Source organism: Megalobrama amblycephala, linkage group LG11, assembly GCF_018812025.1.
Source record: "Megalobrama amblycephala isolate DHTTF-2021 linkage group LG11, ASM1881202v1, whole genome shotgun sequence".
NCBI classification, from domain to species: domain Eukaryota; kingdom Metazoa; phylum Chordata; class Actinopteri; order Cypriniformes; family Xenocyprididae; genus Megalobrama; species Megalobrama amblycephala.
The window spans coordinates 27,803,530-27,824,356 of record NC_063054.1 but is presented as its reverse complement, the minus strand read 5'-3'; the positions used below and the strand labels follow the sequence as shown (position 1 = coordinate 27,824,356).

Sequence of the window (20,827 nt, the reverse complement as noted above, 5' to 3'; positions counted from 1 at the left end):
GTATCATGAATGTTTCAAAATTGCCTCTGGCCATCATCTACTATTATGGCTGTCCTAAGTGTCCTAAGTGATAACTGAAACTTGTACTGCAATTATAATAATCGCTATGCAGTCTTTTGAAGCCATATTTACCCCATTCATATCTGACCACTGTAGTAACTTGCTATATTTAGGTTGATCTGGGGATTTGTTTCAACAGCTGTGCAACCCTAAACTAATTATGCATTGTTGCACATAATAATAACAACAATTTTATATATATGTATATATATATATATATATATATATATATATATATATATATATATATATATATATATATATATATATAATCCGTATTTTTTTTTTTTATCTAGGATGCATTACAGCCCATAGTGCTATGAAAAATGAGAAGTTGAGCATGAATTACTAAATGTAACCTCTGTTAAGTAATTCTTGACAGTGAATCAAACTGGCTGGCTTCAGTGGCTTGAGCTCGTGTACATTTGGGTGTGTCCGTCTAAAATGAGGAGGCACCGCGGGCAAATAACCCAGTAATACTAGTCCCTCCTTCTTAGCTCAGTCAGACGCCTACATATTAATAATACATTGTTGAGTGTCAAGAGATAGTGGCAATAAAAGAATGACTACGATAGTCTGACGATACGATAGTGGGGCAAGACGTTTAGGGAGGGTCTGTTTTCTCCAGTGCCAGGCAACATCTGTTGTTCTTCCGCAGTTTCCCTGCAATCTTTGGATCTCTTGCGGAAAAAATATACAGTATAAATATCGCAGTTCATCATGTATCAGCTTATAAGGAAATTCGTGTTCACGGAGTCGCATTGTTTGGAGGAGGACAGCGCGAAAAGTTTCGCTGAGTTGTTTGAGAAGTTGGATGTTAATAAAGATGGGAAAGTGGACGTTTCTGAGCTCAAGACGGGCCTGGCTGCTATGGGCTTTTCTATGGGGAAAGGAGAAGCGCAGGTAATTCCAGTTCACTGGCTCATTGCATTTCTGTTGTTGACTCACTTCTGTTGGTAGAGATCTGCGTATTGAATGCAGTATAAACCACATAAACCAATAAACCACGCTGACAGGCTGTTCAGATGCATTGTTCGCGTGCCAGGGAAATTTACTACTAAGAAAACTCCACCATTTTGTTACATGCTGAACCCTTAATAGAAAATACTAGCAGATGTAGTTCAAACAAAAGATGGGAAATGATGCATTTAGTACCAGCCCACATCCTCCTCTTCTTCCTCTTCTAGTAATATTTGATACTATTCGCAGATCGGAGAAAATGTAGTCATGCATTTTTTTTTTAAGATTTATGGCTCATAGAAGTAGTCACCAAACTTTGACTACTGTAGGTAATAGCATTTTGACTAAACATTCCCCCAATTAGGAATTCCTTTCAAATAGGGTTTTCAAATCACATATAGGTTATGCCATTTCCTGTCCTTTGCCAGGACGTGCACTTAAAGCAAAAGGGTGGGTAAAGACACTCCTGTACTGCTCATATAAATCCACATTCCATTATCCCTTGACATTCCTTACACCTGAGACAGATGATATAACCCCACCTCGCCTAAGCAAATGAGTCTCACTGTTTCAAAGTTCAAAGACAGAGAGCGTGCCAGCAAACTCATCAGGTCACATACATTGGGTTTTGAGTGATAATTTGTTGCTCATTTGATTTGTATTACCTGTATTTCTGCATTATACTGAAGTGTGTAGAAGTCTATAATTGCACCTAAATGACAACAATGGGTGGCAGTGTTTTTAAAGCCCACATTGATGTCAAGCCAGGTTTGTCAGTTTGAATATGAAAATGAGGAGTAAATTAGCAAAAAAAATGTTATCTAGCATAAGGTTGAGATATCATTGTTTCCATAGGGTATAGATCTTCAACAGAATCTATACAGTGTTCAAAGAAAAAAGTTTGTTTTGTATATTTTGTTACAGATACAGTACGGAGTTTCTTGTACTCAGTGATTGGCATTTTCCAGGATCCTCATGGACTGTGCTACTGTGTTTTTCTCCTACAGAAAATTGTTTCCTCTGGAGACACTGATAAGGATGAGGGGCTGGACTTTGAGGAGTTTTCAAAGTATCTGAAAGAACATGAGAAAAAACTCAAATTGACCTTTAAGAGTCTGGATAAAAATGAGGATGGTAAGATTAAACTATACTGTATGTTTTTTGCTCTCCTTCTTTGAGGACTAATTTTGAAGCACATTCAGACTATTTTAACTATTAAATTCATGGGATTATTTATACCATTGTTTTTATATATTGTAATCTCACCCAGCCCTAAAATCATGTTAAAGCATTAAATGTGCAATATGTAAGAATTTTGCAGTAAAATATCCAAAAACCTCTAGGCCAGTGTTATATATTTTGTTCACTTGAGTACTTACAACATCCCAAATGTTTGCAACTATTTGTAAATCGTGAGAAAATTGAAATTTTAACCAAGGCTCCAGGACGTGTGAGGAGTCTGTTAATTGCGTCATACCCACGTTACCCTTGGTTTCCGGTTTTATTTTGTAGAAACCATGGAAACACCAAAGACGCTTTAATATATTACATGTTTTAATAGACAAGGGAACAACTGTTTTGATATATATATATATACAGGGAGTGCAGAATTATTAGGCAAGTTGATTTTCTGATCATATTTTTTTCCCAAGCACATTTTACCAATTCCAATCCACATCAATCTTAATAACTACTATTAATATTGTTTTTAATCATTTATAAGTGATATATAATTGTTCATGAAGGCTGGAAATGAAAAGTGCCTTATATTCAGGTGTGCAGAATTATTAGGCAAGTTTTCTTTTACAGGCAAAATGAGCCAAAAAAGAGATTTAACTCAGACTGAAAAGTCAAAAATTATTAAATGCTCATGAGAAGGACGCAATACTAATGCAATACTAGAAATTGCAAAGTTAAAGCATGGCCAAGGGACAGCAAAATGCTCATTGGGTCAGCGGGGTCAGACAAAAACAGGTGGAAAAGAAAAGACACATGTTAACTGCAAAATAATTAAGAATTAAGGTGAAGAATTAAGTGTGAAACCATCAGGAACCCTTTAGTCTCCAGCGCCACCATTTTCCAGAGCTGCAACCTACCTGGAGTCTCCAGAAGTGCAAGGTGTTAGGATCTCAGAGACTTAGGTTAGCTAAAGAATCCTAAAAAATGACCTGCACTTGATAAGAATCACAAGCTGAAGTGTTATAAAATACATGAAGACTGGGTTTTAATAGGGCTTATAGACAGACAGCTTGAGAATGACTCCTGATGGACCAGCACCACATCCTCTTGTACCACTGTTTGAAGAATTTATCCAGAATCTGGCAGTAAGGTGTTTGAGTTCACTTTTAGTCCATCTCTTATCCTGAAATGTCTGTCTTGCAGAGATGGACTAAAAATGATCTTCCAAAACTTACTGCCAGATTCTGGAAGATAAATTCTTCAAACAGTGGTACAAGAGGATGTGGTGCTGGTCCTTCAGGAGTCACTCTCAAGCTGTCGGTTTATAAGGCCTATAAAACCCAGTCTTCATGTATTTTATAACACTTCAGCTTGTGATTCTTATCAAGTGCGGGTCATTTTTTAGGATTCTTTAGCTAACCTAAGTCTCTGAGATCCTGAGACCTTGCACTTCTGGAGACTCCAGGTAGGTTGCAGTTCTGGAAAATGGTGGCGCTGGAGACTAAAGGGTTCCTGATGGTTTCACACATAATTCTTAATTATTTTGCAGTTAACGTGTCTTTTCTTTTCCACCTGTTTTTGTCTGACCCCGCTGACCCAATGAGCATTTTGCTGTCCCTTGGTCATGCTTTAACTTTGCAATTTCTAGTATTGCATTAGTATTGCGTCCTTCTCATGAGTATTTAATAATTTTTGACTTTTCAGTCTGAGTTAAATCTCTTTTTTGGCTCATTTTGCCTGTAAAAGAAAACTTGCCTAATAATTCTGCACACCTGAATATAAGGCATTTTTCATTTCCAGCCTTCATGAACAATTATATATCACTTATAAATGATTAAAAACAATATTAATAGTAGTTATTAAGATTGATGTGGATTGGAATTGGTAAAATGTGCTTGGGAAAAAAATATGATCAGAAAATCAACTTGCCTAATAATTCTGCACTCCCTGTATATATATATATATATATATATAGACAGAAGACTAATTATTGTTATATAGTCCAAGACGTTTAGTCTCATTGTTTAAATCTAATTTTCTTGATTTATTTGCGAGTACCATGCTTTACCATGCTTCAGAGAAAAACACTATTTTGTGAAGTAGCTAACATAGCATAATCGGATGCAGCTTTATTTTTAGTAAGAGTAATACAGAATTTTCTCCATCATAGAATACGTTTTAAAATTAATTGCATGGCATTTATCATCACAAGCCATCCAGCATTTAATATGATATTATAATATTGATCTATCTTACTGCAGTGTGTCTCAAACAAGTGTCTCACAGCAGCCGCCGAGCGAACGCACAGAGTAACGTTATAACATCATTTTCACCACTCTCAAATGTATCTAACATGATAAACAGAGCTGCGTTACCTCATACTCATGACCGGAAAAACGGAAGCAACGCTGACGACTGTGGCATAATAAAAGTTCTGCTGCTCGCAATCGCTCCAGCGGCCTCGTTCAGCTCCCACAACACACGGTCCTGCTCTGCTTCATACTATAATAACGTTAATAATCGCATCCATGAACATGATTTGTTCCCGAGTCCTATCCCATTTCTTTTCCACCGGCTGTTGAGATGAAGACCACATGTCCCAAGATTCCGCGCTCAAACTTGGCGTCATCAAGCTACACCTTTGTTTTGAGTGCACCTTTAAGGCATTATACAGACTTAACAGTATGACTTTCTGTAAAGCTGCTTTGAAACAATGTGTATTGTGAAAAGTGCTATAGAAATAAATTTGATTCGACTTTACATCCAGTGATCAAAATCTAATTTAGAGTCAAATTAAAAAACTTGATGTTTATCCCAAAATAAACATTAATTAACAACATTATTTGTGTATGCAGGTCGCATTGATGCCAAAGAGATTCAGCAGTCACTTAAAGACATTGGCATAAACTTGTCAGATCAAGATGCAGAGAAGATCCTCCACAGGTACTCCTAAGGCCTATTCTCACCAAGAACGAAATAAAAAAAAATGTGAAACGAAAATTCGGTCTGTTCATACCATGATCAAAATTTGTCCGAGACATCATTTAATTTTTAGCAATGCAGACTATAATTCACCGGACACAGATTCCTCTCACTTTAATGCTAAATATTACACACCTGATACAAATTTTAGTTGCTTTTATGCAGTGATAAAGTGATAGTTTACTTAAAGTTACCTTTAAACATTTACGTATGTTTTTGCAACACATTTGTGTTGTCAGTGATTTGTGAAGTCCACAACATGCTTGTGTTAAGTCACTGCTTGTGAAATGCTCATGGTCAGTCTAGTTAGTTCGTGATAAAGTATTGCAGACAATGGCAGAGTTTCTTGGGAAAATCTATGATTAGCATGCAGGAAAAAAAGTTTAGTAATGATTTGAAAGGGGACAAAAAGTGTGAGACTTATGAAAAACATACAAGTATAGCGATCTCTCAAAAATAATGTATATATATATATATATATATATATATATATATATATATATATATATATATATATATATAATATAATATAATATAATATAATATAATATAATATAATAATAATAATAATAATAATAATAATATATATATATAAAATATATATATATATATATATATATATATATATATATATATATAGATTTAGATGGATGGATATAGCTAGATAGATATAGATATATATGCTGAAATAAGACCTTTTCATTGTCCATTTCATTGACAATTTCAATTGATTCACCCTTTAAGCTGGTAACTTTATCACATAGAACATTGTTCTCCAGACCTACTTGTCCTCTCTAATTTGACCTTTGTCTTCCAGTATTGATGTGGATGGAACTATGACTGTGGATTGGAATGAATGGAGGGAGCATTTCCTCTTCAACCCAGCGGATAACCTTCAGGAAATCATACGCTACTGGAAACACTCCACTGTAAGTTCCACAAAAGAACTCAGATATTACATAAATCCATTACCATCTGATTTGAAGCAGGTCATCAGTTATGATGAACACTAAATGCTATGGTGATGACCCAGCTTTGTGCATTCAAATGGTCACATGTCATCGGCTGGTCAGACGGCCAGTCAGTTGTCTAGTCAGGCACACAGTTGGGTAGCCCTGTAATCAGCTTGGCCAGCCATTTATATCCCTCCGTCAGTGGACAGGATTGAGAAATCGTGAGAAAAGTGTTGAGAGCAGGAAGGATAAGGAGTCTCTTAACTGATTAAGTGTCAAATGTTAACGAAAGTCACACTAATACTAATTTTAAATGTGCAAGACATCTTAGCATCTCTTGCACGCACACGTTTATTATATAAATGAGGACAAATCACAGGCTTATGTTGTTTTTAAATAACAATGAAATGTCCACTTCTTTTAACTAAAATCTTTTTGGGTTGATTTAAGATTTAAAATAAGTGAAGGGCAAAAATCACCCTGAATCACATGGATTTTTGAGCAGTGCAGGTATAATGAGAGTTGTTACAACCAATTGCAGCAAAGCTAATTTAAGACTGTCCTGCACTGGGATTATCCCGGGATGTGCTCGTCATCTGACTTCAGGACTGATGAAAGTGCAGTGAGGCTGGGCAGAGATGAAGGAGCGATTGTGAGGAGAGCAGGTAAAGCAATAGGTCTTCGTTGGAGTTGTTAGCATCTACGGTTGGTATCAGACGAGCTGGCAGCAGAGGGTCAGCATGGCTTTGCTGCAGGAGCACAAGAGGGAATGGCTCATCATTGATTTTGAGGATGAAGAAGCTGTATATGTGATGGATGTAGATATGGTAGGTCCTCTGATCCACATTATTTCATAGAGGCCAAAGTAGCTTTAGCCTATTGAGCTATAGCCTCCATATTATGATATAATATATTCGTTTGAGCTATTTTTCATTTCTAAATAGTTTAATTCCTTTAAAACCCATTCATAATGGCATAGTTAACAAAAAATATTTAAAGGTTGTCAAACATTAAGAAGGTACTTAAACATTAGTCATTTATTCATGTGTCATTCCAAATATTTATGATTTTCTTTCTTCTGTGGAATGTAAAAGATGAAATTTTGAAGGATGGTGGTAACCAAACAGTTTCAGTTTCCATTCACTATTCGTATTTGACCATTATATGGACAAAAAATACAATGGAAGTCAATGGATTGGTTACCAACATACTTCAAAATATCTTCCTTTGTGTTTTGCAGAAAAAAGAAAGTAATACAAGTTTGGAATGACATGAAGGTGAGTAAATGATGATGTAATTTTCATTTTTTTTGGGTGAACTATCCCTTTAATAAAGTCTGTGATGCAATACTATCTTACATAAGATGATGGTGTTGATGACATTAGATTGCACTAACTTGGATTAGGACCTAGGTTGTAATTAGATACAGGTTGGGATATGTGTTATGAATTAGATGTGTGGTAAGTGTAAAATAACATTACAAATGAACCCCCTTCAGTATTTTGGGGGTTATTTTGACTGTTGTCTCTTACGAATGATAAATCTTCAGGGAGTCAGTAGCCGTGCATTGTGAAAGGTTAAAGGTCAGAGTTGGTCCAGCAATGAGGCCCATGTACATTCTGCTTACCACTGCAGCTTTCACACATAAACTCTTATATTGGATGGTCGCCTATTTTCATATTCTTTGCATGTCACTGTATATGACCAGTCACAAAATGGTATCAGAATATTGATTTCATAATTTAATCCAACACTAAGACAAAGAAACTTTTTTTCTCAGTGCTCAAACATAAGTCACATGTAGCATTCAGTATGGTTTGGTAAGTTGCTGTGCAGTATAACTGGTTAGGAACTAACTTCACCTCTATTGTGTGCTAGGTGTTGGATATAGGTGACAGCCTAACCATTCCAGATGAGTTCACTGAGGAAGAGAAGACAACTGGTATCTGGTGGAGGCAGCTTGTTGCTGGGGCCGTGGCAGGGGCGGTCTCTCGAACAGGCACCGCCCCCCTGGACAGAATGAAAGTCTTCATGCAGGTGCAGTTCAGATTTTTCATAATTTTTCCTTATCAATTAGTATTATTTCTAGTAAAATGTGTACACATCCATAAAACAAGATACATTTACTTGAGAAATACAATTCTGTGAGGTAATAAAAAATCATTTTCAGAGAATAAATATTCTAATAAACTGGCCATATTGTATGTAAAATGTCAGTTATTCAAATGAGTATCAACACGACTGTGATTACAATTTTATTATGAGGTAATAAAAATTATGATCAACTGGTATTTGAACTGGCTGAGAAATATTACAATATATTTAATGTAATTGACTTTAATGTATTTATATTTACTTGAATGGCGTAATGAGTCAGTAAATCTATTCGTTTCATAGGTTCATTCCTCAAAAACCAACAAAATCAGTCTGTTGGGTGGATTTAAGCAGATGATTAAAGAAGGGGGCGTGGCCTCTCTTTGGAGGGGTAATGGAGTCAACGTCATAAAAATCGCCCCAGAAACTGCAATCAAGTTCATGGCTTATGAGCAGGTGAGAAACTCCCCTCTAAATGAACAAATAATACTGAACTACAGATGAGACAGATGCTCAGTGAATATATCTGTTGGTTTAGATTTCCAGTGCGACAATGAGAAACCCACGTTGCCAAGAAACCCACAAACACTGAAAACCACTTCCACTTTTGCATTTATCTTTGCCACAATCTTATCACTTTTCTTGGTGAAGCAAGAATAAGCAAAAATAACTAGCCATATTGTGTGCAAAAATCATTCAAAATGAAAACTTGTCGATTATGAAACTGTTTTATTAAATATCAACAAAGCTGTGATTAAGATGGCCAAATGCTTATGTGACATTGCTTAAGTGTCTTACACAAGCAGTGTGTCAGTGAGAGCTATTTTAACAGCAGTCATTCACAAAACCCTGAACTGGTAATCCGGTGTGGAGGACAGAGGATAATTGCAATGGAGAAGATCGCATTTCCTTTACCTAATGAAAAGTGAACAGATTGTTTTAAACCCTTCTCAGTTTTGCGTAGCCAAGCTTTCACACGTTAAATCAGTCTTGCATAATGTGTTTTTTGTTGGGCTTTGACAGTATAAGAAGCTGCTGACCAAAGAAGGTGGGAAAATCCAGTCACATGAAAGGTTAATTGCTGGCTCTCTTGCAGGGGCGACCGCTCAAACGGCCATCTACCCAATGGAGGTGAGAAATGAGACCCATGGAAATTGATTTTTCTATATGATGTTCTTGGTTCTATTTGATATATCTCATGGCTCCAGCATTGCCCAATAAAAATGAACTGTAGCCCTCAGTGGCAATAATGACACATGGTACCCATCTTCAGGTAAATGATTATGATAGTATTATTTAAAAAGAATGTTTTAACTCTTTTAAATTGTAGGTAATGAAGACCAGACTTACTCTGAGGAAGACTGGCCAGTATTCTGGGATGTTTGACTGTGCTAAGAAGATTCTGAAGAAGGAGGGAGTGAAGGCCTTTTATAAAGGCTATGTGCCCAATATCCTGGGAATTCTTCCATATGCTGGAATAGATTTAGCAGTTTATGAGGTGAGTACAAACTCTGAAACACTGTGAAATACCTCAAGATTATATTGTTAAACTATAAACCCAGTTTCTGAATATTTCAGTTTCATATTTTCACACCTCTGGGCATTTTACAAGTTTTTCAGGTTTTTCAGGTTTGTGACATGAGAAATGTGGCAGATGTTTGCATAAATATAGTTGACTCTTAATGAAGGACATGAAAAGAACTTTCTAATAGATTTGGCACTTTTTAAAAAAATATATTAAAGGGATAGTTCACCCAAAAATACTGTCATCATTTACTCACCCTCAGCTTGTTCCAAACCTGTATACATTTCTTTGTTCTGTTGAAAACAAAGGAAGATCATTTGAAGAAAGTTTGTAACCCAGCCGTTTTGGGCCACCATTGACTTCCATAGTATTTTTTTTCCTACTATGGAAGTCAGTGGTGGCACAAAGTAGGCTGGTTACAAGCTTTCTTTAAAATATCTTCCTTTGCATTCAGCAGTACAAAGAAATTAATTCAGGTTTGGAACAACTTGAGGGTGAGTAAATGATTTAAAGGTAGGTTCACCCAAAAATGAAAATTCTGTCATTAATTACTCACCCTCATGTAATTTCCAAACCTGTAAGACCTTCGTTCATCTTTGGAACACAAATTAAGATGTTTTTGATGAAATCTGAGAGGTATATGACTCGTCCATAGACAGCAAATTAACTATCACTTTCAAGGTCCAGAAAGGTACTAAAGATATCATTAAAACAGTCGACGTGACTGCAGTGATTCAACCTTAATTTTAAGAAGCGATGAGAATATCTTTTGTAAATGTGAATGTTCAGAATGCTGGGTCAATATTGCCAGACCAAAATAACGACTTTATTCAACAATATCTTCTCTTCTGTGTCATTCTCATACACTGTTTGTTTACATTCAGCGGTTTTAGGTTTTACGTCAGAACGCCGACTCATTATCGGCCGGTTCCTGCATCCGCATCACATGCATGCGTTGTGCTGCTCATGTGAACAGCGTCTGCCAATACTGACTCAGCATTCTGAACATTCACATTCACAAAAAGCATTCTCATTGCTTCCTAACAGGTGCCCTTGAATGAAAAATTGAATTTATCTTGGCATTGTTAAATAACAAGAGTTCAGTACATGGAAATGACATACAGTGAGTCTCAAACTCCATTGTTTCCTCCTTTTTATATAAATCTCATTTGTTTAAAAGACCTCCGAAGAACAGGCGAATCTCAACATAACACCGACTGTTACGTAACAGTCGGGATCATTAATATGTACGCCCCCAATACGGCCAGCCCACGGTCCCAACATTATCATTATGAAAGGCATTACACAAGGGCAGCCAGTATTAACGTCTGGATCTGTGCACAACCAAATCATCAGACTAGGTAAGCAAGCAAGAACAATAGTGAAAAATGGCAGATGGAGCAATAATAACTGACATGATCCATGATAACATGATATTTTTAGTGATATTTGTAAACTGTCTTTATAAATGTTTCGTTAGCATGTTGCTAATGTACTGTTAAATGTGGTTAAAGTTACCATCGTTTCTTACTGTATTCACGGAGACAAGAGAGCCGTCGTTATTTTCATTATTAAACACTTGCAGTCTGTATAATTCATAAACACAACTTCATTCTTTATAAATCTCTCCAACAGTGTAGCATTAGCCATTAGCCACGGAGCACTATCAAACTCATTCAAAATCAGAAGTAAACAATATAACAGTATACAATACTCGCATAATCCGACGCATGCATGCCGCATGCATGACGAACACTTTGTAAAGACCCATTTTGAGGGTTATATTAGCTGTGTAAACTTTGTTAAGGCACTGTTCAAGGCAAGCGCGAGCTCTGTGGGCGTGGACCACGGGATTTAAAGGGGCCGCAGCATAAAATCGGCGCGTTTATAATGATGCCCCAAAATAGGCAGTTAAAAAAATTGATAAAAAAAAATCTATGGGGTATTTTGATCTGAAACTTCACAGACACATTCAGGGGACACCTTAGACTTATATTACATCTTTTAAAAACATAATCTAGGGCAGTGTTTCTCAAACTGGGGTACGCGTACACCTGGGGGTACGTGAGGTGACAAAAGGGGGTACGCGAATAAAATGCGGAGTAGTTAATTTAACTCTACCATACCTTAAATTAATATTAAAACCGAGCATGTGTTTCTAACTGGCAAAATGCCGTAAATCCATTACGTTTAATCAAATTACCTCATGTTTTGCAGTCTAAAATGACTGCATCCACACAAGCAGCATGCATATGATAGATTGCGTGCCGAATCTGCTGCCTTAAATCGCGCTAAATTACTGCCGTTCTCGACAATGCACCTATTTGTAAAAGTGGGGATTTAGCACTTGCATTAAGAACAAATATAGACACAGATAGTGGATTTATATCAATGTAAGACTCAAACTTTCTTCAATACAAAAACATACCTTGTGTGAGTTCTTGTATTTAATGATGATAACGAGGAAGAATGCAATTGTACCCAAATATCCACATGACTGCAAACGTGCATTATTATACAACAGGTCAAAAAACAAAACGTACATTTTAAACACAGTACTGTCAGTATTTACTCTATTTTGCAACGAAAAAAATATTTCTAACGAAAACCAGAGCAGAACTACAACACTCGAATGCGGATTTGAACGAATCGTGAGAGTCAATGATTCAATGATTCATTCAGAGCCACTTGCTTCGTTACTGAATGAATGACTCGATGACTCACTCACAAAAACAGTGACTTGCTGCCACCTACTGGCAGTTTTAGTTTAATATTTAAAAGTATCACTTCGTTTTACCATCATTGCATATTTCTCTATTAAACATTTTTTATTTAAAACATTATTTATTTTATAAAGTTATTCATAAACGTAAAAATATGCACTGGAAAATCAATTTAGGGGGCAAATATTGTCCCTTAATGGAAAAGGTGTGACTACAGTCGAAGTGGAAGAGAGGAGGTACGCAGAAGGATGGGAATACCTTCAGGGGGTACTCCACGCTAAAAAGTTTGAGAACCACTGATCTAGGGCACCTTTAAGGTTGAACCACTGTAGTCACGTCGACTATTTTAACAATGTCTTTAGTACCTTTCTGGACATTGAAAATGGTGGTTAAATGGCTGTATCATTTTATACATTCTCTCTCTACAGACCTTGAAGAACGCCTGGTTGTCTCGCTATGCTCAAGACACTGCTAACCCAGGGGTGCTGGTTCTTGTCGGTTGTGGGACCATTTCCAGCACATGCGGGCAGTTGGCCAGTTACCCTCTCGCTCTGATCCGCACACGCATGCAGGCCCAGGGTAAATACTCAGGCCAGAATATATACCTCATCAATGCCTTTGCACTGTGATTTACTTAATGTTTTCCTTTTATTCTTCCCAGCATCATTGGAGGGATCGGAGCAGGTGTCAATGTCCAAGTTAGTGAAGAAGATCATGGAGAAGGAGGGCTTTTTCGGGCTATACCGCGGGATCTTGCCCAACTTCATGAAAGTGATCCCAGCTGTCAGCATCAGCTATGTGGTGTATGAGTATATGAGGTCTGGATTAGGCATCTCAAAATGATGAATGTTCGTATGATAGAGTCTTGCATGTTTTTACACGCACAACTTTTAAACTCCTCTCTTTGAAAACACCCTCCATGATGGGATACAATGTTTCGCTCAGTAATCGAAGTGTTTAAATATCAACCTTGGAAAAAACCATGATGGTGTCTTGGATTGAATTTGGGCCCAACCTAATTAATGTTTACACTGAAATATATAAATGTACCTATATGTAATTAATGAATTTCTGAAATATTATAAAATTGTGTCCGTTTGTATGATTTTTATCATGTGACCATGTTGTGGTCATGTAGTACCTGAAGTCATTGTGAGCCAATGCACTATAATGCTATGCAGTATCAGTCTCTGTTTTACACTAGATAGATAGATACATAGATAGATAGATAGATAGATACATGGATAGATACATAGATAGATACATAGACAGACCATGAAAATCTGCCTTCTTGTATAAAGTAATTGTACCTTATTATACAGGGTAAAATTTTTTTAAGTGAATTAGGTTGGGCCGTATTCAAGTCTTTAAACACTGCAGTCAGTCGGTGTTTCTATATGTTCTGTGAAAACTGCTAAATATCCACAGTAAAACAAGAACCAGAGAAACAATGCAAAATGGGAACCCACATGACATAAAGAGCTAAATGTGCCTTATATCATTGGTTCAGTTTCTCTGTGGGTCCTTTTCCTCTCAGCTATATATACATTGGAAATAGAATTTTAAGTTGTCTTGCCTTTTATCCCCAATGTTTGGATATTTCAGGAACCCTTGTTTATATTAAAGGTTGTATTTTAATACAGTTTGTTTTGTTTTATTGCACATTTTACCAGATACTGTCAAAAGTGACCGTAAAGAAATTTAAAATGTTACAATGTTCAGATTATCTATTACAAATACATTGTTATTTTTAACTTTTTATTCATTAAAGAATCCTTAACTTTTTCTATACATTGAAGACTAGAGTAATTGCTACTTAGAATTCAGCTTTGCCATCACAGGAATTAATTATTTTAAAATGCATTAAATTGTAATATTTCACAATATTACCATTTTTACACAATTCTGACGCAAAAGCTGGATTTCTCAGTGCGTTTGATTACGTTTGGATTCAATTAGACTTCCTAAAGAGTACTCTGGTGTTAAGTACTAAAGTACACATTATACTGGAAAGTACAGAGGAATTCTTCCTGATGAAAGCTTTTGATTGCTTCCTCATTACTGATGTGGCAAATATACTTAATGCATCACTTAAAGGTGCTAAAGAGGATCTTTTCGTCGACTGAGAAACCAAAGACTGTTAGTGAGTTTTTGAAATGAGCGCATGCATAAGAACAGCCCACCTCCTTCACAGCTCATTTCAAGGGAACGCCTCCCAAAACTCGTGCACGAGTATTGGAACACGAGTGTTTGTTTACCACCGGCATTCGCTGTGTCGTGTTAGTGGATTCATTTTGTCAGACTCACCACAGGTAACTCATAATCTGCAGTTGTTACTCCTGTCTCCTGACAAAAACATTGCATGCAGCGCCTGTAGAGTGTGGGAAGTTACTGGAGCGCGCAGCCGCGCACATCTCTCACAAGGAACGTCATGGCAGTGATTGACAAGCCAGAGGGCCAATCATTTATGTGATGATCGCGTAAACGATTGGCTGATATTTTTAAGGCCCTACCTGGTGCACAGATGATGTATATTAATATTATTCCTTTCAGTGCACCTAATAAATAGTCTTTTATCAGTTAGTAAAGACAGTTTCAAGTAATATTGCAAAAATGTATAAAACAAAACATCCTATTTAGCACCTTTAAAGAATTAGTTCACTTTCAAATGTAAATTAGCCCAAGCTTTACTCACCCTCAAGCCATCCTAGTTATAAAGTAAAATATCTAGCTTCCGCCAGACCGCCTTCCGCATTTAACATACGAAAAAAGTCTAAAACTCTTGCAGTTCCAAAAAGCTTATGCTACATCCCCCCCAAGTTTATGATGGATGGATGTGGATTGAAGCACTTTCTTCAGCCCGTTGACTGCCATTATAAAGCTCGGATGTGTCAGGATATTTATTAATATAACTCTGGTTGTGTTCATCAGAAAGAAGAAAGTCATATACACCTAGGATGGCTTGAGGGTGAGTAAAGCTTGGGCTAATTTTCATTTGAAAGTGAACTAATCCTTTATTGTGGAGCAGCTCTATTGTGCCATCTGCTAGTGTAAAGACGTATTATTAAGACTAATGTATTGAGAAAAGTGCTTCTATAGATAAAATGTCTAAATACAAAACCAAAACCTAAGAAATGGGACATTTGTATGAAGAGGTGGAAAATATTGTTGTGTGCCAATAAGACAACTCAAGAAAGTATTATAAGAAATAAATATACAATGAGACACATGTATGATTCCCTTTTTATTAAAATGTCCCTTTTGGTTTTGAGAGTTTCCTCCACACACTTTTCCCTGAAATACACATGCATTTTACTCTCTTTAACAATCCTCACTCAATGTACATTAATTTACAAAGGGAAATTTAAAATCAAATTGCATTGCTACCATTATTTTAAACAACTGACAGTCCAAAATTACAATCCTCTGAGAAATATTTGATTGTCATAAAACAATGAGTGCAGGTTGAACTGAAATGACCCATGGCTCTCCTTTGTCTCAGGAATTCATCATAACGTGTCCATGCCTGATGTATTGACAGAAGTAATCCGGACTCTCATAAACGCATAATATACAGAACAAACAAAATGGCACCAGTTCAGTTGACATATAGAGCAGAAACCCCAGGACTTCTCGCACTGTTGTGGAATACTGAAATACTGCGAAGCGTAAAGTTAGGTGGTTCATGCAAGAGCAACAGGCTTTCTTTCAAATCCACATACAGATAGAGCAATAAAGCTATGCACATGTTTTGTAGCGTTATGACCAGCCTCTCATAATGTACAATTTGCAAAATTGTCTGCAGTGTCTAACACAATAATAATTTAACTCTGTAATGTTAACTTATTAACTTGAGGTAATATTTTACTTTAGTATTTTTGATCTCAAGGGAAACAATTTACAGACATAGCAAATCTAAAACAAAAAAAGCAAACAAACAAAAAAGTAAACAAAAACAAACAAAATAACAAAACAAAAGAAAAATAAACAAACCAAATAACTGAAAACAAAAGAAAAATAAAAACAAACCAAATAAATGAAAACAAAACAAAAAACAAATGCAAAATGGTCCATCAAGAAAAGCTGATACAGCAAATAGGAATATAAAACACTTTTTTTTTTTGTTTTGGACCAAAAACCAAAAAGTGATTTAAAAAAAGTATCAATAATCTCCAGTACGAGAATTTATATAAAACAGGAAAAAAGGTCAAAAAAAAAGAAAAAAGAAAAAAAAAAAGATGGTCAGTAAAAAATAAAAAGGAAAAAAATGTACATTAGGTTAGTTCATCAAAAGCAACAGACTAAAATTTTGGCAATAACAGAGAACAAACAAACAGATCTTGTATTTGGATATTCCAATTTCAAGACTACAGTAGCAGGCTGACTGAAAGATTATTGCACCATCGCTCTTCAGCTCGTCCCTGGGGTGACTTTCATTTACAGTGTAGCAGGTCTGGCTGGCAGCACAGTAGTATCATAATTGCACATTAATTGTGTTGCTGGTTCAATATAAACCCTAACACCAAACATAAAGATGTTACTTTGATTAAAGACATGGATTGCCAATCCAAATGTCTATAATACTAAAAGCAACTTTGAGAGCTTTTTGGTGGTTCTTATGTAGCAAATAAAACTGAATAACACATCTACACATAATCCAGTACATCTAATGCATTTTATGGTGAAATAATATGACACTGATTCACTCAGAGACAGGGAGAGATAGCAGCACTCAGTCTGGAGTCTGTTCTGCAGGACACCTGTAGGAGGCGCTGTCTGTCACTCCCCTGTGCCGGCCATGAGGCAGTCATCACTTTGTGCTGATCCTGAGCATGAGGGGTCACGAAATTCCAACCAAGAGAGGAGGCGTATTTGAGGGAGGCTGTTGAGACCTCACCTGAACAAAGAGTGACAGGAAGAGTCATTATAATGTTACATAACAAATCACTAATAATGCACCGTGCCATTGAAGGACAAAGCAAAGGTGATGTTTTTATTCAGATTACGCACAAACAAATAAACAAAAACTGGTTCTGTAGTTTCCCTCCAAGCCAAGAGAGGGCAGCATACTATGTGATGATTACTTTATTGTCAGGTCTAACTAGCCTCAGCTTATGCACAAAAATGGAAAGAGCTTTAAAAATATATATATATATATATATATATATATATATATATATATATATATATATATATATATATATGAAGGACCTGACTGACATGATCATTTCCCTTCTAAATGACTGGATCCATTCATTTTATTTACCCATAATGCCACAATAAACTTCTGATTGATAGTGTTTTGTTTGTGACATACAAGCTTCATTCATACTACAGGTGAAATCTTTTAGACACTATTCAAATTGCAAGTTATACAACCATTCAAAATTTTGGAGAAAGTTAGATTTTTTTTTATTATTATTTAAAGAAATCAACACTTTTATTCAGCAAGGACATCAAAAGTGACAGAGAAGACATTTAAAATGTTAAAAAACAAAAACAAAAAACAAAAAAACTTTTGAACTGTCATTTATATATGTCCAAATTTTTACTGTCACTTCTGCAAATATTAATAAGCAGGTAGCTAGAAATCAGATTTCATGTGTTTAGCCTACAAAAAAAACTACGGAAGAGGATTAGGGCCAAGCAATAATAAAAAAATAAGACCATCTCAAGATTAAAGTTGTTAAATTTCGAGAAAAAAGTCAAAATAAAATGTTGAGAATAAACTCATTAAATTACGAGAAAAAACTAGTTAAATTTCGAGAAAAAAGTCGAGATAAAATGTTGAGAATAAACTCGTTAAATTACGAGAAAAAAACTCGTAAAATTTCGAGAAAAAAGTCGAGATAAAATGTTGAGAATAAAGTAATTAAATTACGAGAAAAAAAGTCGTTACATTTCAAGAACAAATTCGTTTTTCTCATAATTTAACGAATTTGTTCTCGTAATTTAACAACTTTTTTCTTGTAATTTAATGACTTTATTCTCAACATTTTATCTCGACTTTTTTCTCGAAATTTAACAAGTTTTTTCTCAAAAATTTAACATCTTTAATCTTGAGATGGTTTTATTTTTTTATTATTGCTTGGCCCTAATCCTCTTCCGTAAAAAACTGAACAAATTTCGATTGGATAAAAAATTTTTTTTTGCTGCCTGAAAAAGTGATGGAAAAAGAAGCTGGATGACACTTCATGCTGGTTACGCAAGATTGGGTCAGGCATGCATGTGTTGCTAGACAAACACATACACACTAACACACACTTATACCAGTACCTCTATCAGACCAAGAAGGAGTGGATGGGACCGAATAGAAGGATGAAGGGAGAGGGGTACAGCCTAGAGAGGCAATCTTGAGTTCATTCTTCTGGAATAACTCAGAAGACATAGAGATACAGAGGAGAAGGAAAATAACCCGGTGAGAAAGAGCCGGAGATAGAGCCTTTAATAGCTAGCAATCGTCTGATTTTTGGTTTTGCTCCTTTGACGAAAATATCTATACAGCTAAAAACTATGCTGAGATGCTGAAAAACCATTTGGGCTACACCGGTGGTGGCTGGTGGAAAATTTTCTAGGCAGGGCTGCAGTTATTGGACAATTTCAGCAAACATCCCATTATGATGCTATTTTCTGCAAGCTTTAAAAATAAAAAAATTATAATAATAATTTCACAATGTATGTATACACTGCAACAGCAAAAACTGAGGAAAAAAATGAATGTTACATTTGTTTAGAGCTTTTTCATATATAACTACAAGTCAATGTGTGATACCAAACAGGACCACATGGAGATACCAGCCGCCACCTTGACTTGACTGCATATATACACTACACAGAACCATTCAGAATTACTTAACACGACAAAATACAGTGATCTGAGTCGACAGCATCAGTGAACAGTTCTGTCAGAGCGAGTGTTTGTGTCTGTGCTTGGAGTGTCTGATGATCAAATGTACATAAACGCCACTGACCCTCACAAACTCCTCAAAAACATGCTTCTTTGGCGAGCATCCATTAGAAAACACTCAACCATATTGAAATGTGCTCATGTCTTTACCTTGATTACAATCGTCATCCATTAAAACTTTACTAGCAAGACACTGGTTTGCTTTATCCAGCCCCTAGTCCTGATTTTAGCAGTGGCTCTATAGCGGCTATATAATAATCTCTCTTTTCGCATTAGAATTGAGGGCACTTGATAGGCTAAATTTTATGTCATACCTTGAATACTTGCATTTGCTAATGTACTACACAGACCTGTCTCCTGTGGGCAATTATCGCCCCAGAGCTCAACTTGAGACACGAGGACAAGAAGAGGGGACATATAGGGAAAGCATATATTTTGCACAGATGATTTTCTATCATATCAATATCAAATTTATATGATTATTTATAATAGTTATTATTCTTATTATTTTGTGTATGTGTGTGGTTCAGGGAGGGCAGCACCTTAGGCCCTCTATTGGCCAGCAGCCAATGGGCTACACTTTGGATGTGCGACCAACATTTTACAAAAAGAAACATTCTTGAGGTTGTAAAAGAGATGCATGTATGAATGGTAGAAAAAGCTCACCTCTAGATTTGAGCGAGCCTGTTTCAACACATCCCGCGTTCTTGACACTGTAAATAAACAAAAACAGTGAAGAGAAGAACAACAAACACGAACAAAGATAAGAGAAAATAGAAGAGAGTCACTCACGTTGATTGACAATGAATTGCTCCATGTTGTCTTTAGTGCGACTGGAGGTCCTTAGATTCTCCATTGTGTCCCTGAGAAGCTGCTCTTGCTCTGACAACTTGCGCCTCAGTGTGACAACCTCTTTTCTCAAAGACTGCTCCTGCACAAACAATTTAAAAAAAAAACCTTTTTTTAGCATTACACCAATAACTGACATTCAATTAGGTTTTTATTAAAGGTGCCATAGAACGTCTTTTTAAAATATGTAATATAAGTCTAAGGTGTCTCCTAAATGTCTGTGAAGTTTCAGCTCAAAATACCCCATAGATTTTTTTTAATTAATTTTTTTAACTGCCTATTTTGAGCCATAATTATATATGCAGCGATTCCTTGCGCGGCCCCTTTAAATCTCGTGCTCCCCCGCCCCGGAGCTCGCGCTTGCCTTAAACAGCATAAACAAAGTTCACACAGCTAATATAACCCTCAAAATGGATCTTTACAAAGTGTTCGTCATGCAGCATGTCTAATCGCGTAAGTACAGTGTTTATTTGGATGTTTACATTTGATTCTGAAGAAGTTTGATAGTGCTCCGTGGCTAAAGCTAACATTACACACTCTTGGAGAGATTTATAAAGAATGAAGTTGTGTTTATGAATTATACAGACTGCAAGTG

General features: G+C 36.1%; 2 protein-coding genes across 10 annotated transcripts in view; one reads left to right on the top strand and one right to left on the bottom strand.

The window, feature by feature from the left end:
• Positions 1-509: 509 nt before the first annotated feature.
• Positions 510-14,118, top strand: slc25a24 (solute carrier family 25 member 24). The gene is made up of 10 exons (XM_048207144.1): positions 510-963; positions 2,028-2,154; positions 5,055-5,142; positions 5,999-6,110; positions 8,013-8,171; positions 8,532-8,684; positions 9,252-9,359; positions 9,559-9,726; positions 12,905-13,055; positions 13,138-14,118. Exons 1-10 carry the CDS (start codon positions 781-783, stop codon positions 13,317-13,319), a joined length of 1,431 nt encoding a protein of 476 aa, XP_048063101.1. The 5' UTR covers positions 510-780; the 3' UTR covers positions 13,320-14,118.
• A 1,589-nt stretch (positions 14,119-15,707) lies between these two features.
• LOC125278215 (phosphodiesterase 4D interacting protein) overlaps positions 15,708-20,827 on the bottom strand; it is a 75,820-nt gene continuing 70,700 nt past the window's right edge. For 8 of the 9 annotated variants that reach the window (XM_048207131.1, XM_048207133.1, XM_048207134.1 and 5 more), the window contains 4 exons: positions 20,176-20,314; positions 20,050-20,096; positions 18,753-18,843; positions 15,708-17,373 (listed from right to left, as the gene is read on the bottom strand). In XM_048207131.1, the coding sequence (XP_048063088.1) occupies positions 17,183-17,373; positions 18,753-18,843; positions 20,050-20,096; positions 20,176-20,314 (468 nt within the window). In that variant the 3' untranslated portion in view covers positions 15,708-17,182. The remainder of the gene's footprint in view (positions 17,374-18,752; positions 18,844-20,049; positions 20,097-20,175; positions 20,315-20,827) is intronic. The other variant, XM_048207129.1, reaches the window with a different exon arrangement.